General features: G+C 43.3%; 1 protein-coding gene across 4 annotated transcripts in view; it reads left to right on the top strand.

The window, feature by feature from the left end:
- The window catches only part of kitlga (kit ligand a), a 184,754-nt gene that overhangs the window by 62,137 nt on the left and 104,516 nt on the right, over nt 1-18,101 (top strand). For 2 of the 4 annotated variants that reach the window (XM_072551823.1, XM_072551820.1), the window contains exon 1: nt 15,109-15,224. The exons of the other annotated variants lie outside the window; for them this stretch is intronic. In XM_072551823.1, the coding sequence (XP_072407924.1) occupies nt 15,144-15,224 (81 nt within the window). In that variant the 5' untranslated portion in view covers nt 15,109-15,143. Of the gene's footprint in view, nt 1-15,108; nt 15,225-18,101 lie in introns of those variants that run through there. 4 annotated transcript variants of the gene reach the window in all.

Genomic DNA, 18,101 nt, shown 5'->3' with positions numbered 1-18,101 from the left:
ATGAATTAATAAGCTTTATTTATACATACAAAAAGTGAAGTAGAAATATAATACTGCTTTAAATTACAACTACATGGTACAAATTAAATTAAACATGTCAAATACAAAAGTTCATTAAAATTCTACAAAATCACACTGTTCAACATCTTCAGCACCGAATAAAGCTTCATAATTTGGAGGACATTTTTACACAAAATGATGAAGGAATTTCAAACCTCAACTAGGTATATGTCTGTGCTCGGTGAGTGCCATAGGGGAATTGAGCTCAGCTGAGCTGCACATAAAGGGAGGTTGTCACCTGACTCTGACTTGATGCATCTTAAACTTTCGCGCCAAACTGGTATGAATTGTAGATCAAAACTCATAACAGCACAAGAAAAAATTAACTTCCTCCTCATAACATTTACGTATAGGATAGTACCTTCACTCACAAATGTTGACCTGTTATCTGTGAGGTCAACCTTTACATGAGATATAAGAAAAATTCCAGATTTTTTGACCAAAAATGGGAGTTCAGCTTTTACTCAAGTATATACAGTAGTTCTTTTCACCATGACCACTTGTTCTGAAGCCCTGGACCAGAGGACGCTTTAGTCCTATGTCCAGTCTGTCCAGCCCTGTAACAACTTTATATGTTTCGATGAGATCTCTCATTCTTCTAATCTCCAGTGAGTTGGCCGAGTTGATCCAATCAATCCTCATAGGATAAGCCTCCCATTCCAGGAATCAGTCTGCTGACCCTTCGCTGTACTCCCTCTATGGCAAGTGTATCCAGAACCTCGCACAATATTCCGGGTGTGTATAGCTGCAGTAAGACTTCCTTTCTCCTGTGCCATATTGAGGCTGAGATATTAAGTATATTCATGGCTAAGAAAGACAGATTTTTAATCAGTAAGGGAATCAAGGGTTATGGCCAGTGATTGGAATGAGGTCAGCCAGGTGGATCTCATAGAATATGAGTTCCCTGATTGGGGCTGTTAATCTGGTCCAATCAGGGAGCCTTGGTTGACAGGTATAAACAGGGAGAAAGTGAGGACTGCAGATGCTGGAGATCAGAGCTGAAAATGTGTTGCTGGAAAAGCGCAGCAGGTCAGGCAGCAACCAAGCATTCCTGAAGAAGGGCTCATGCCTGAAATGTCGATTCTCCTGCTCCTTGGATGCTGCCTGACCTACGCTTTTCCAGCAACACCTTTTCAGGTATAAACAGGGGTCAGGGCTTCTGCTCACCCTATGACCCAGCTCTGAGCTAGCTGAGTCAGTATCATGTGCTATGCACATGTAAAGAAAGGGTGACTTGGTGACAGGATACAGGCCTTTGTGGAGTTATTTCAGTGGTGATGACAAAAAACACGTGCATGAAGAGATTCACTCGCAATAGTTGTCTTTGAATTGGAGTTCATATTTCCAGAATCATGCCATTGAAGACTGGGCCCAGTATATGGAAAGAATGCATTACTTTTTCTGGGCAAATGACATTGGGACAGAAGGGAAGTAATGGATAATTCTCCTGACAGTGTGTGGACCCACAGCTTTTTTGTTATTCGGAGCTTAACTTTCCTGGAGGCACCAGTTACTAAAGAGTTGGTGAATTTAGTTAAGGAATATAACAGCTGCAAACCTCCTCTAATTTTGAAACATGATCAGTTTTACTCAACCGTTCAGGAACCTGGGGAATCCGTATCGAGATTTTTGATGAGGTTTAGATGACTGGGAGAGGCATGTGATTTGGGTTTAACCCTAAGTGAGATGCTGAGTTTGTATGTGGGATTAATGATGTAACCATGCAAAAGCACCTATTGGCTAAAGCCCAACTGAACTTTAAACAGGCACTACAACTGGCTTTGTCATGAGAAAACGCAGCAAGTGGAGGTTATGAGTTACAGGCTATGCTGTAGATAGTGGACACCCTCATCAGGCTGATTGAGCTTGGGAGACACCACTTGAGTGAAGGTAATTGTATAGCCTCACTCAGGATATATCCTGATCAGAGGGACTCTTGGTCAACCTACAGCAAAAACCCCAAAACAAAACCAACGCTTGTGCAATAGTTAAGATTTTCTCAAGATTCCAGACTGTCAAGTTGTTGGAGTTGCTGTTGGTATGTACCCAGGGAAGTTTGCCCAGGGACGTAATCTGGGTGAAACTGAGAAATAAGAAACGGATGATCACCTTCTTGGGATTGTATTATAGACCCCCTAATAGTCAGAGGGAAATCGAGAAACAAACTTGTAAGGAGATCTCCGCTATCTGTAAGAATAATAGGGTGGCTATGGCAGGGGATTTTAACTTTCCAAACATAGACTGGGACTGCCATACTGTTAACGGTTTAGATTGAGTGGAATTTTCTGATTCAGTATGTGGATCTACCTACTAGAGAAGGTGCAAAACTTGACCTACTCTTGGGAAATAGGTGTCACTGGGGGACCACTTTGGGACCAGCGACCATAATTCTATTAGATTTAAAATAATGATGGAAAAGGATAGACCAGATCTAAAAGTTGAAGTTCTAAATTGGAGAAAGGACAATTTTGACGGTATTAGGCAAGAACTTTCAAAAGCTGATTGGGGGCAGATGTTCGCAGGTAAAGGGACAGCTGGAAAATGGGAAGCCTTCAGAAATGAGATAACGAGAATCCAGAGAAAGTATATTCCTGTCAGGGTGAAAGGAAAGGCTGGTAGGTATAGGGAATGCTGGACGACTAAAGAAATTGAGGAGAAAGTGAGGACTGCAGATGCTGGAGATCAGAGTTGAAAATGTGTTGCTGGAAAAGTGCAGCAGGTCAGGCAGCATCCAAAGAGCAGGCGAATCGAAGTTTCGGGCATGAGCCCTTCTTCAGGAATCAAGCTTATGCCCGAAACGTCGATTCTCTTGCTCTTTGGATGCTGCCTGACCTGCTGCGCTTTTCCAGCAACACATTTTCAGCTCTAAAGCAATTGAGGGTTTGGTTAAGAAAAAGTAGGAAGCATGTGTCAAGTATAGACAGGCTAGATAAAGTGAATCCTTAGAGTATAAAGGCAGTAGGAGTATACTTAAGAAGGAAATCAGGAGGGCAAAAGGTGAAATGACGTAGCTTTGGCAAATAGAATTAAGGAGAATCCAAACGGTTTTTACAAATATATTAAGACCAACAGGGTAACTAAGAAGAGAATAGGGCCCCTCAAAGATCAGTAAGGCGGCCTTTGTGTGGAGCCGCAGAAAATGGGGGAGATACTAAATGTGTATTTGGCATACGTATTTACTGTGGAAAAGGTATGGAAGATATAGACTGTAGGGAAATAGATGGTGACACCTTGCAAAATGTCCAAATTACACAGGAGGAAGTGCTGGATGTCTTGAAGTGCATAACGGTGGATAAATCACCAGGACCTGATCAGGTGTACCCGAGAACACTGTGGTAAGCTCGGGAAGTGATTGCTGGACCTCTTGCTGAGATATTTGTATTATCGATAGTCACAGGTGAGTTGCCGGAAGACTGGAGGTTGGCAACATGGTGCCATTGTTTAAGAAGGGTGGTAAGGACAAGCCAGGGAACTATCGACCAGTGAGCCTAACATTGGTGGTGGGCAAGTTGTTGGAGGGAATCCTGAGGACAGGATGTACATGTGTTTGGAAAGGCAAGGAATGATTAGGGATAGTCAACATGGCTTTGTGCGTGGGAAATCATGTCCTCAGGGGCAAGAGACCTAAGGGGCAATGTTTTCACACAGAGGCTGGTACATTTATGGAATGAGCTGCCAGAGGAAGTGGTGGAGCTAGTACAGTTGTATCATTTAAGAGGCATTTGGAGGGGTATATGAAAAGGAAGGGTTTGGAGGGATATGGGCCAGGTGCTGGCAGGTGGGACTAGATTGGGTTGGGATATCTGGATGGCATGGACGGGTTGGACCGAAGGGTCAGTTTCCGTGCTGTACATCTCTGTGACTCTGACTCTATGTGGATTTGAAACAGCAAAAGAGCTCCATTAGACCTACATTGAGTCAGAAAATTCATAAGCTGATATCCAATTGAGTGAACATCCTGGAAAGTCCACCTGTAGCTGGTTTTGGAACAGTTAAATTGCTTAGCAACTTTGAAATCGGAACCAATCAAAATAAATACCTGATTAAATGGTCACCCAGTTATACTGGAGGTTGATACTGGCACAGTTGTGTTAGTGATTATGAAACCAGGCTTTACCAAAATTCACTCTGGACTCCAATCTTAAGTTTGCATTGGACCCTAGCTAGGCTGAGAAACTATGCCAGGGACACCTTGGAGATTAAGGGGACAACTTCATTCCAAACTTTTATGAGAAGCAGCTGGTTCAGTTATTGCTAATTGTAGCAAAAGGCTCGGGTTCAAGCTTGATGGGGCAAAATTCGTTGAGAAATATTCAACTTGATTGGCCCAACATTTTTTGATTAGAAAATGGCTGCATAAGTGACGTTCTAATTAAATACCTGAATATTTTTCAGGGAGGTCGAGGGACTATCAAAGGGGCAAATGCCAACTTGTATGTCAGCCATGACATGGAGGTGCTTGTGTTGGACTGGGGTGGACAAGGTCAGAAGTCGCACAATTCCAGGTTATTGTCCAATAGGTTTATTTGAGATCACAAGCTTTTGGAGCGCTTTGAAAGCTTGTGATTTCAAATAAACTTGTTGGACTATACCTGGTGTCGTGTGACTTCTGAGCTTAAGTGTTGACCAGGAAGCAATTCCACAATTCTGCAAGGACCACCCAGTGCCCATTTGCCTTACAGGCAAAAGTAATCAGGAGGCAGGACAGTGAAACAATCGTTAAGCCAGTCCAGTTTGCGGAATGGGCAGCACCAGTCAGACTGATTTTGAAGCCTGATGGGTCAGCTCATCATTGTGCGGATTTCAAACAAATGGTGAATTGCTGCTCACAGTGAGATAAATAACCAATCCATCGCAAAGAAGACCTCTACGCAAAGCTGGTGTGGGGAGATGGAAGCGTGTGGGATGTAGGGGTTTGCTGACCTTCAGAAAGCTCAACATGAGCTATATGTACATGCAATTGTGGTTAGCTGAGGATTTTTAGAAGTAATCTACACTTAATACCCAGAAGGGTTTGCACCAATATGCATTTTGGGGTATCGTCAGCCTGTGCCTTTTTCCAGCGAATGATGAAGAATGCTTTCCAAGGTCTACCCCAGGTCGCCATTTATCTGGATGATGTACTAATAACAGGAATGACCAATATTGAGCATTTGGAGAATTTGGACTTAGTGCTTAAACGTTTCTCCAAGGCACGCGTACACCTTAGGAGAGAAAAATGTGTGTTCTGTGCACCCCAAGTGTCTTACTTGGGCTACAGAACCAACAAGACTGGGTCACACCTGTTGGAAGATAAAGTGAGGGCGAACAAAGGTGTCTTGGCTCCCACTTCTGTACTGGAGCTGAGGTCTTTCCTTGGGCTGGTGAATTATTACAGAAAATTCATACATAACCTGGCCTCCATCCTGGCACCCCTATATTTGCTACTGAAAAAGGGTCAGCCTTGGAAATGGCCCCGTAGCCAAGATGTAGCCTTTAGGAAAGTGGAGAAGCAACTATCATTGTCTGAGATGTTGGCACACTACAATCCCAAGCAAGATGTGGTGCTGACACACAGTGCGATCATGCAATACCTCCCCATACGGTGTCAGAGTAGTGTTGACTCACTGGTGGCTCAGCGGAGAGGAACACTCGATAGTGTATGCTTCCTGGTCTTTGACTGATCCCAAAGGAAGGCAGACAGAGAAAGAAGGTTTGGCGGTTATCTTTGGTGTGAGAAAGTTCCACAATATCTCTATGGATATTTAATTGTAACAGACCACAAATCCCTACCACAGCTACTTAAAGAAGCTGTGCCGTCCATACCTTCACATTAAATTCTGAGTGTTTATAATTACAAGTTGGAACACTGTCCAGTTGAATTCTGAGTGAGTATAATTATAAGTTGGAACACTGTCCGGTTGAATTCTGAGTGAGTATAATTATAAGTTGGAACACTGTCCGGTTGAATTCTGAGTGAGTATAATTATAAGTTGGAACACTGTCCGGTTGAATTCTGAGTGTTTATAATTACAAGTTGGAACACTGTCCGGGACGCCAAGTGGCAACTGCCGATGCCTTGAGCTGCTTCCCTCTGGTGAATACACCGGTTCTGCCACTGGAAGAGTCTGTTCTGATTTTAACCTTTCTGTACACCCTTCCAGTCACCATCAACAATAACAGATTGTAGACACAAAAAGGTCCGATCCTGGCAAAATCAAAACGGTTGATGGTGATGGGGAAATGAAAGGGCCATCACACCCAGAACTGAAACCTTTCTGAATCTTTGTGGGGAGCACGAGTGACTGTCCCAAGGCAAGGTCGCTGACAGATATTGGCTGAACTCTGCAAGGGCCATCCAGGGGTTACCAAAATTAACTTCTCAACAACACCTTATGTCTCTTGGCCAGGATTGGATGCTGACATTGCTGTGTGGGGCAGTGCCCAGAGTACCAACAATGACAGGTATTACTGCCAGCAGCTCCCCTTTAGACAGGTAAACCCTGCACTCGGTTACATGTCAACTATGCTGCTCCTTTCATGGGTTCAATGTCCTTAGTCAATGTGGATGCCCACTCAGTGGTTGGATGTGCATAGTGTTCACTTGCCAAAGAGGGGGATGATGATTGTTAAGCTGTGAGCATCTTATTCAAGACATGGATTCCCAGAGGCATTGGTCACAGACAACGGGCCATCATTTTAACAGTAGGGAATTCAAGTATTTGTTAAAGTTGAATAGCATTCGTCATGTAAGGACTGCTTCATACCATCCACCATCCAATGGTCTGGTGGAAAAAGCAGTACAAACTTTGAAGGCAGACTTAAAGAAACAGCCTACAGCTTCACAAGATACTAAACTATCCCGGTTCCTGTATGATTATGGGATCCAGCAATTACAAGGACAGCTACAGCAGAGTTGTTAATGGGTAGAAGATGGCACACCTGTTTAAATCTGATCTTCCAGAGCCAGGTGTGTTGGGGGGCGAAGCAGCATCAGGGAACGCAAAATCAGACACAAAACTCCTCTGTGAGAGGGGCAGTTTACTTCAGGGGACAAAGCTTTTTGTCAGAACCACGGGAATGCCCCTGCATGGGTTAAAGGCATGGGTGACATGAGGCCAGAACCTGTGATGTGCAAAATTCAGGTGGGAGGAGTGGGCCTGAACAAGCATGTGGACCACACAAAAGCTGCACTATCGTAAATGGGACAGGAGCAAAACATATCCGGCCCCTCAGAACATCTGACAAGGCTTACAGAACCTCTGGGTCCTTCTCCATCTTATGTTGAAGAAGGATGAGATGGACACGGCAGGTGTCTCAGTCTCTACACCATTACCTTCTGAAGGTAAATTTCAGCCGAGACACTCTGGACACGGTAGTATCCGAGGCAGAGTTGGAAGAACCGAACACCTCAGGAGAAGCTACAGGAAAAGAATGGGCCTACGTTCCCAGACCTAGAGGGGAAGGGACATAGTGATTGTAGTGAGGTCAGCTGGGTGGAACTCATAGAATGTGAGTCCTGATTGGGGCTGTTAACCTGGTCCAATCAGAGAGTCTGGCTGACAGAAACATGAGTTTCTGGGGGTTAAAAAGGAAAAGAAAAAAAGGAAAAAAGAAATAAAAGAGTTTCAGAGGTTCTGTTCACTCTCGCAGCTGGCTCTGAACTACCTGGGTCAGTGCCATGTACTCTGCATGTGTAAACAAAAGGTGTCTTAGTGACAGGATACAGGCTTTTGTGGGGACAAGGTGGGAAAATGAAGTTAGGATTGTTAGATCAGCCACAATCTCATTGAAGGGATGAGCAGACTCGATTGCCTGAATGGCTACTTCTGCTCCTATGATTTATAGTCTTATGGTCCTACACAAATCTTCTTGAACTGAAGACCGATGAATGTATAGAGTCAGAGTCATACAGCACAGAAACAGGCCCTTCAGCCCAATTTGTCCAGGTTTCCTCAACTCGACTAGTACCATGTACCTGCATTTGGCCCATGTCCCTCTAAACCTTTCCTATCCAAGTACCTGTCCGAATGTCTTTTAAATTGTACCCACCTCTATTGCTATCTCTGGCAGTTCATTCCATAAACACACCACCCTCTGCATGAAAAATACAGCCTCTCAGGTCCCTTCTAAATTTTGCACTTCTCCCGTTAAACCTATGCCCTCTAGTTTTGCACTCCCCTACTCTAGGGAGTAGGCTCTTGGCTATTCACCCATCTGTATTCCTCATGATTTTATAAACATTATAAGATCACCCCTCAGCCTCCAACGTTTCAGGGAAAAAAGCCCCAGTTATCCAGCCTCTCCTTATTGCTCAAACCCTCCAGTCCCGGTAATATCCTTATAAATCTTTTCAGCACCCTTTTCTAGTTTAATAACATTCTTCCTATAGAAAGGCAGCCAGAATTGTATGCAGTACTTCAAATGTGGCCTAACCAATATCTTTGCAGCTGTAACAAGACGTCCTAACTCCTATACTCAGTGTTCTAACCAATGAAGGCAAGTGCGCCAAATTGCACCCTGTCTACCAGTGATGCCATTTTCAAGGAACTATGTACTTGCACCCCTAGGTCTCTCTGTTCAACAACATTCTGCAGAATTTGGGAGGTAAGGGTCACCAGTAGTGTCCCTGCTGACTGCATCTTTGGGAAGTGTACTCAACTCCAGCTCCTCCAAAACAGTGTTAGGAAACTGGGAGCTGGATGAACTTCATTCATTCGGGAGGCAGAAGGGTTTATTGAGAAGAGTTACAGGGAGGTAGTCACACGTCAGGTACATGAAGAAGGTCGATGGGTTACCATCAGGGGACGGAAAGGGAACCAGCAGGCAGTACAGGGATCCCCTGTGGCCATTACCCTCAACAAGTATCATCTCGGATACTGTTGGGGGAACGACTTACCAGGGGTAAGCAATGGGGCACAGGTCTCTGGCACATAGTCTGTCCCTGTTGCTCAGAAGGGAAGGGGGAAGAGGAGCAGAGCATTAGTCAATAGACAATAGGTGCAGGAATAGGTCATTCAGCCCTTCGAGCCTTCATTGGGGACTCCATAGTTAGGGGAACAGATAGGACGTTCTATGGGGGCAAGAGAGACTCACGGTTGGTGTGTTGTCTCTCAGGTGCCGGGGTTCGTGATGTCTCTGATCATGTTTTCGGGGTCTTTGAGGGGGAAGGGGAGCAGCCCCAAGTCGTGGTCCACATAGGCACCAATGACATAGATAGGAAGAAAGGTGGGGATCTAAGGCAGAAATTCAATGAGCTAAGGTGCTTAGAGCTAGAACAAACAGAGTTGTTGTTTTTGTTTTGTTGCCTGTGCCACATGCTAGCAAGATGAGGAGTAGGGAGTGAGAGGAGATGAACAGGAGGGAGGGTTTTTGATTCCTGGATAATTGGGCCTCGTTCTGGGGTAGGTGGGACCTCTACAAACAATATGGTTTTCACCTGAACCAGAGGGGCACGAATATCCTGGGGGGAAAATTTGCTAATACTCTTCAGGTGGGTTTAAACTAATTCATGGGATGGGAATCGATATTGTAGTTTGAGTATACTGGAGGTTGAGAGTAGTGAAGTCAGGACTAAGATTTAAAGATCGCAACAAGTTGGTGTTGAAGTAGACACACTTCAAACCAAGTGCATCCGGAATAAGGTGGGTTGGTACCTGAGATTTCAGAGACGTGGGTAGAGCAGGGTCAGAAATGGTTATTGCAGGTTCCAGGATTTAGATGTTTCAGTAAGAACGGAGAAGTGGTGTGGCACTGTTAGTCAAGAATAGTATTACAGTTGCAGAAAGGATGTTTGGGGACTCGTCAACTGAGGTAGTATGGGCTGAGGTTAGAAACAGGAAAGGAGAGGTCACCCAGTTGGGAGTTTTCTATAGCCCTCCAAATAGTTCCACAGATGTAGAGGATAGGATACAAAGATGATTCTTGATAGGTGTGAGAGTGACAGGGTAGTTGTTATGGGGGCTTTTAACTTTCCAAATATTGACTGGGAATGCTATAGTTTAAGTACTTTAGATGGGTCAGTTTTTGTCCAGTGTGTGCAGGAGGGTTTCCTGACACAATATGTAGACAGGCCAACAAGAGGCGAGGCCACATCAGATTTGGTATTGGGTAATGAATCTGACCAGGTGTTAGATTTTGGAGGGAGGTGAACACTTTGGTGATAGTGACCACAATTCAGTTATGTTTACTTTAGCGATGGAAAGGGATAGGTATATACCACAGGGCAAGAGTTATAGCTGGAGGAAAGGCAATTATGATGCGATTAGACAAGATTTAGGACGTATAGGATGGGGAAGGAAACTGCAGGGGATGGGCACAGTTGAAATGTGGAGATTATTCAAGGACCAGCTACTGTGGGTAATAAATATATACCTATCAGGCAGGGAGATAGTTGTCGAGCGTGGGAGCCGTGGTTTACTAAGGAATTTGAATCTCTTGTCAAGAGGAAGAAGAAGATTTATGTTAGGATGAGATGTGATGGCTGAGTTGGGGTATGTGAGAGTTACAAGTTGGCCAGGAAATACCTAAAGAGAGAACTAAGAAGATCCAGGAGGGTACATGAGAAATAATTGGCAGATAGGATCAAGGAAAACCCTAAGGCTTTCTATAGATATATCAGGAATAAAAGAATGACTAGAGTAAGATTAGAGCCAATCAAGTATACCAGTGGGAAAATCAACTAGGCGAAAGTGAGGACTGCAGGTGCTGGAAAGGTACAACAGGTCAGGGAGCATCTGAGGAGCAGGAAAATCGATGCTTCAGGGAAAGGCTTTTCCTCAAAATGTAGATTTTCCTGCTCCTCGGATGCTGCCTAACCTACTGTACTTTTCCAGCACCACACTTTCAACTCCTACTAGTGGGAAGTTGTGCGTGGAGTCGGAGGAGATAGGGGAAGTGCTAAATGCATGTATTCACACCAGAAAAATACAATGTGGTCGAGGAGAATACTGTGATACAGGCTAACAGACTAGATGGGATTGAGGTGCATAAGGAGGTGGTGTTAGCAGTTCTGGAAAATGTAAGAATAGATAAGTCCCTAGGATTTATCCTAGGATTCTCTGGGAAGCCAGGGAAGAGATTGCCTAGCTTTTGGCATTAATCTTTATGTTGTCATTGTCTACAGGAATAGTACCAGAAGACTGGAGGATAGCAAATATTTTTCCCTTGTTCAAGGAGAGTAGATACAATCCTGATAATTAAAGACCTGTGAGCCTTACTTCAGTTGTGGGTAAGGTTTTGGAAAGGGTTATAAGAGCTAGGATTTATAATCACCTGGAAAAGAATAAGTTGACTAGGGATAGTCAACATGGTTTTGTGAAGGGTAGGTTGTGCCTCACAACCTTATTGAGTTCTTCAAGAAGGTGACCAAACAGTTGGATCAGGATAAAACAGTTGATGTGGTGTATATGGATTTCAGTAAGGTGTTTAATAAGGTTCTCCACAGTATGCAATTGCACGGAGGCATGGGATTGAGGATGATTTAGCGGTTTGGATCAGAAATTGGCTTGCTGAAAGAAGCCAGAGGGTGGTGGTTGATGGGAAATGTTCATCCTAGAGTTCAATTACAAGTCGAGTACTGCAAGGATCTGTTTTGGTTCCACTGCTGTTTGTCATTTTTATAAATGACCTGGATGAGGCCATAGAAGGATGGGTTAGTAAATTTGCGGGTGACACTAACGTCGGTAGAGTTGTGGATAGTGACAAAGGATGTTGTAGTTTACAGAGAGACATAGATAAGCTGCTGAGCTGTATTGAGAGGTGGCCAGTGGAGTTTAATGCAGAAAAGTGTGAGGTGATTCACTTTGGAAGGAGTAACAGGAATGCAGAATACAGGGCTAATGGTAAGATTCTTGGTAGTGTAGATGAGCAGAGAGATCTCGGTGTCCAGGTACATAGATCCCTGAAAGTTTCCACCAAGGTTGATAGGGTTGTTAAGAAGGCATACGGTGTGTTGGCTTTTATTGGTGGAGGGATTGAGTTTCAGAACTTTGAGGTCATGCTGCAGCTGTACAAAACTCTTGTGTGGATACATTTGGTGTATTGCATACGGTTCTGGTCACCGCATTATAGGAAGGATGTGGAAGCTTTCAAAAGTGTTCAGAGGAGATTTACTAGGATGTTGCCTGGTATGGAAGAAAAGCTAATGGACTTGAGGTTGTTTTCAATAGAGTGAAGAAGGTTGAGAGGTGACTTAATTGAGACAGATAAGATAATCAGAGGATTAGATAGGGCGGACAGTGAGAGGCTTTTTTTCCTCAGTTGGCAATATTTAGCACAAGGGGACATAGCTTTAAATTGAGGAGTGATAGATATAGGACAGATGTCAGAGATAGTTTCTTTACCCTACCTTTAGTAGGGGTGTGGAACGCACTCCTGCAACAGTAGTAGACGTGCCAACTTTAAGGGCATTTAATTGGTCATTGGATAGGCATATGGACAAGAATGGATTAGTGTAGGTTTATATGGGCTTCAGATTGGTTCCACAGGTTGGCGCAACATATAGTGCCAAAGGGCCTGTACTGCGCTGAAATGTTCAATGTTTGATTTCCCAAGGCCCTAACATTAACTGTGTCACTCCTACCCTGGTTTGTCTTACCAAAATGCAACACATGATATTTGTCTGAATTCAACTCCATTTGCCCTTCCTTGGCCCGCAGGCCCAGTTGTTCAAGATCCTGTTGTACTCTTAGATAATTTTCTTCACTATCAATATACTATTTTGGTGTCATCCACAAACTCATTCACCATGCCACCTATATTCTCATCCAAATCGTTTATATAAATGACAAACAACAGTGGACCCAGCAGTGATCCTTGTGGCACACCACTGTTCACAGGCCTCCAGTCTGAAAAACAACCTTCTGAAAGGCTACCATCCTCTGTCTCCTACAGTCAAGCTAATTTTGTATCCAATTAGCTTGCTTTCCCTGGATCTCATATGATCTAACTTTACTAACCAGTCTGCCATGCGGAACCTTGTTGAATGCCTTACTAAAGTCCATGAGACAACATCTACAACTTTGCCTTCATCCATTTTCTTGGTCACCTCTTCAAAAAACACAGTTTCTTTGCACAGAGCTATGCTGACTATCCCTAATCAGTCCTTGCCTTTCTAAAGGATCTTTAGAAAGATCTTGTCTCTCAGTGCCCTCCAACAAGTTACCCACGACTGAGATTAGGCTCACCAGTCTGTAATTCCTTGGCTTTTCCTTGCAGCCGTTCTTAAATAATGGTAAAACATTAGCCACACCCCAGTTTTCTGGAACCTCCACTGACTGTCAGTGATACAAATATCACAGCAAGGGTCCCAGCAACTTCCTCCCCTGCTTCCCATAATATCATGGGATACACTTGATCAGGAGGGATTTAGCTAGCTTTATGCATTTTAAGACCTCCCGCACTTCCTCTTCTGTAATGTGGACTCTTTTCAAGCCATCACTATTTGCTTCACTAAGTTCCCTAGCTTCCATGCCTTTCTCCATGGTAAATACTGATGTGAAATATTCATTTAAGATCTTACCCATCTCCTGTAGGTCCACACATAGATTATCTTGTCGACCTTTCAGGGGCTCTATTCTCTCCCTAGTTACTCTTTTGCCTTAATATACATGTAGAATCTTTTTGGATTCTCCTTTTATCCTATCTGCCAAAGTGATCTCATGTCACCTTTTTGCCCTGCTGGTTTCCTTCTTAAGTGTTCTCCTACAGCCCCAATACTCCTCGAGGGATTCATTTGATCCCAACTGTCTATACCTGTCATGTGCCTCCTTTCTCTTGACGAGAGCCTCGATATCTCTAATGATCCAATGGTCCTTACTCCTGTCAGTTTTGCCCTTCACACTAACAGGAACGTGCTGTCCCTGGACTAGTGTTATCTCATTTTTGAAAGCCTCCCACTTGCCAGGCGTTCCTTCACCTGTGAAGAGCCTCCACCAATCAACTTTTGAAAGTTTCTGTCTAATACATTTAAAATTAGCCTTGTCCCAAGTTGGAACTTTAACTTATGGATCAAGCTATCCTTTTCCATAACTATTTAATATTAATAGAATTATAGTCGCCCACTGGTCCCAAAGTGCTCCCCCACTAACACCTCAGTCACTTGTCCTGCCTTATTCTCCAAGAGGAGCTCACATTTTACCCCTTTTCTAGCAGAGCCATCTACATTTTGATTGAGAAATTTTTACTGGATACTCTTAACAAATTCCTCCTCACCCAGGCCCTTAACACTATGACAGTCCCAGTCTATGTTTAGAAAGTCAAAATTCTCAACTGTTACAACCCTATTATTCTTACAGCAATTTGTTATCTCCCTACATACTTGCTCCTCAATTTCCCACTGACTATTTGGGTGGCCTATATTACAATCCCATCAAAATGATCATCCCCTTCTTATTTCTCAGATGCACCTATATAGTCTCACTGGATGATCCCTCAGGAATATCCTCTCATGTACTGCCGTGATGTTTCCCCTCATCAAACACGTGTATTGTTTAGACTGAATGTAGATGCAAGCAGTTTCCTAGTGTCATTCCTGACAGAGACTTGCTAAAGGTGCTCAGGAGGGTTTAAACTAGTCTGGCAGGGGGGTGGGACCCTGAACAGTAGTGAGACAAAAGAGAAGGTTGAGGATGGTACAGAAGTCAAATAGAGCAAGTTAAATAGACAAGGCAGGAAAGAGTATGGCAGGGAATGACGGAAGACTGATGAGTTAAACAGTATTTTTTTTCAATGCAAGAGGCCTGACATGTAAGACAGATGAACTCAGGGCTTGCTTCCCTGTCTAACCTTCCTGCCAGTCCTGTCCCTCCCTCAGCCAGGTTTCTGTAATTGCTATGATATCCCAATGCCATGTTCCTATCCGTGCCCTGAGTTCAGCTGTCTTACCTGTTAGGCCTCTTGCATTAAAAAAAATGCAGTTTAATTAATCAGTCTTCTGCCATTTCCTGCCGTACTCTTTCCTGCCTTGTCTATTTAACTTGCTCTATTTGATTTCTGTACCAGCCTCAACCTTCTCCTTTGTCTCATTACTGTTCAGGGTCCCACCCCCCTGCCAGACTAGTTTAAACCCTCCTGAGTAGCTCTAACAAATCTCCCTGCCAGGAATGACCCCAGAGGCACTGCTTGCTTCTACATTCTGTCTCAACAATACTATTTTTTTGCCTAGAAGATTGAAAATAATTTTGGTGAGTTTATCGAATTGTGACTTGACCTTGTAAGAAGTTGAACCAAATTGTACCTGTCTTCCGATCCTGATCCCTCTTTGTCACCAACCTTCCCACAATCAATGATCCATGAGTTTCTAGCTGCATTGACTCCATACGTCATTACAGTGTAGAATCATTTATAATTCTCAAGTTAATACTTACACTTCCTCATTCTTGCTTTTCATTATTCACAAAAATGCCTTTGGTTTTCCACCAAAATAAAGAGAGAGGCTTGCCACCCAGTGAGTGAAGAGATAAGCATAAGAGACAAAGTTTAATCTTGTGCATTCCATTGGTATCGCTGTATCCCTGGTGGCTTATACAGTGTGCTAATAACTATTTCACTCCGTAACTCTGCATAACTGCTGACAACTGAAACACTATGAAAATGCACCACTTTGTTTTAGTTCAGTGAGTCGTGTTTTGGCAACTTTGCAGAGACAAAACTTTCTTCACTCCTTTCAATGAAGTAATTATGAAAATGAGCAGTAAAAGATCCCTGGAGAATCAGCACTGTCATTTAATTTTGCCAGTCAAGGTAAATAAATTTTAACAAGAAGATTTTGAAATGTGTCCCACCATTGAAGGCAAGCAAGCAAGCAGTCGATAAAAAGGAATGATTACCACTAGCCTCAAATCTTAATCAGAAGATGTTACAACTTTGTTAGAATAGCTGCGCTGGACAGGTTTGAAAGGAAATTCCTCAGGAAATGCCTCGTAGAAATCGAAAGTTTAATTGTGAGTAAAAAACTTTGCAAAGTGGCTGAATTCTACTTTGACTGAAAAATTAGAAGTTTATTCTCCTCTGCTAATCCATTTTGGAAAAGCAAATTAGGGCAGAACTTTTTCACATAAAGGTAAGGTCCTGGGGAGTGTTGCCAAACAAAATGACCTTGGGGTGCAGGTTCATAGTTGGTTGAAAGTGGAGTCACAGGCAGACAGTGATGAAGGATCTGTTTCCATGCTGTACATCTCTGTGACTGTCATCCAAATCTCATCTGCTTTTAGCCCAATGCCCGTTCTCCCATCACCCATAATTGACATTGGTTCCTGGTCTGCGAACATACCACTTTTAAAATTCTGCTTCTTGTTTTCAAATTATGTCAACATCTCACATCCCCCACTTCACCGTCCCGAGCTCTGTAACCACCTCCAACCTCCCACAGCCCAGCCGCATCTCTGCACTCCCCCAATTCTGTCTGCATACGTGCCCTGATTTTTATTGTTCTGCCATTGGTGGGAGTGCCTTCAGCAGGTCACATGGTGGCTCAGTGGTTAGCACTGCTGCCCCACAGAATCAGGGACCCAGGTTCAATTCCAGCCCCAGGTTGACAGTCTGTGTGGAGTGTGCACATTCTCCCTGTACCTGTATGGGTTTCCTCTGAGTGCTCTGGTTTCCTCCCACAATCCAAACATGTGCAGGTTAGGTGGATTGCCATACTAAAGTACCCATAGTGTCCGGGAGTTTGTAGGCTAGGTGGATTAGCCATAAGAAGTACAAGTTTAGGGTAGTTGGGAATGGGTGTGCGTGGGATGTTCTTTGGAGGGTTGATATGGGCTGAATGGCCTACTTCCACACATAGGTTTCTATCCAGGTGCTAAACTCTGGAAGAGAAAAGGCTGAGAATATTCAGCAGATCTGGCAGCATCTGAGGAAGGAGGAATAAAGTTAACATTCTACATTCAACATTATTCTTCAGCGTTCCCAGGTGACCAACATCCACTGTAGTTTGCTTTTACTTTAGTATTGAATTCTTAAATACCCTCATGAATATCTCTGCCCTCTCACCTCCTTAAAGATGTTTATCAAAATATAGCACTTTGTACAAATTTCTAAGACTTCCTTAATAATCCATAGGATATTCTTAAACTATATCAAGCCCAGGTTATGGTTGATGTCCAGACTACTATAAATTTGGATACCACTCTATTAAATAAAGACATGACAGGGCTTCTCACACCTTCTGGAACATTCTGTGGTACATGAGAATTCAGTAGCATTCCTCATAGTCCTGCCCCTTCAGGAAGCAAAGTCAGTGGGTCATGGGTTTCAGAACTTCAGCAGTAGCTGGAATCACTGTGGTGCATTCATGAGGCTGAGAGCTATGTGAGTAATCATCCTGGATTTTGGAATGAAGATGATATGTGAGTTGGGGAGGAGGATTGTGAATTATTGGATGAATAAGTATTATGAGAGTGATTAGGTGGTTTGGCTTTCTTGGAAATGGATAAATCACCAGACCCAGAAGAAATACATTCCAGATTTCTGGGGAATACAAGGAAGCAAAGAACAGGCTCTGGCCATCAGCTTGGCCATAGGCATGGGGGACAGTGACACTCCTCACATTGTACCATTATTCAGAAAAGGAGAAAAGGATATGCCAAATATCCACAGGTCACCCTAACCTCGGTAGTGGCAAATTATTGGAAAACTTCTGAGACACAGAATCACAATTCGGAAAAGCATAGTTTAGTCAAATGTAATAAACGTTTTATTTAAGAAAGGCTATGTCTGACGAACTTGCTTGGACTTTTTGAGATGTTAACAAATAGTCTAATTAGTGTAGAATGGTTGATGTAATCTACATAGAATTTATCTGTTTCTTGACAATAACTGACCAGGCAGACACATTATATAGCTAAGATCTTAGGAGCTAATAGGAATGTGGCAAGACAGATCCAAAATTGGCTCATTGGCTGGAATTAAAGTGTAAGGATTGATGGATATTTTGTGACTGGAAGGCTGCCACTGGGTACCTTGTTTTTTTTGGTAACTAACAATGAATCAGAATTAATTGCAGAGGATGTGATTCAGAAATCTGCAGATGATATAAAAACTAGCTGTGTGGTTGATTA

Source organism: Chiloscyllium punctatum, chromosome 32 (assembly GCF_047496795.1).
Source record: "Chiloscyllium punctatum isolate Juve2018m chromosome 32, sChiPun1.3, whole genome shotgun sequence".
Taxonomy (NCBI): Eukaryota; Metazoa; Chordata; class Chondrichthyes; order Orectolobiformes; family Hemiscylliidae; genus Chiloscyllium; species Chiloscyllium punctatum.
Note: the sequence above shows the minus strand (reverse complement) of the source record. Positions and strands in the feature narration are given on the sequence as shown.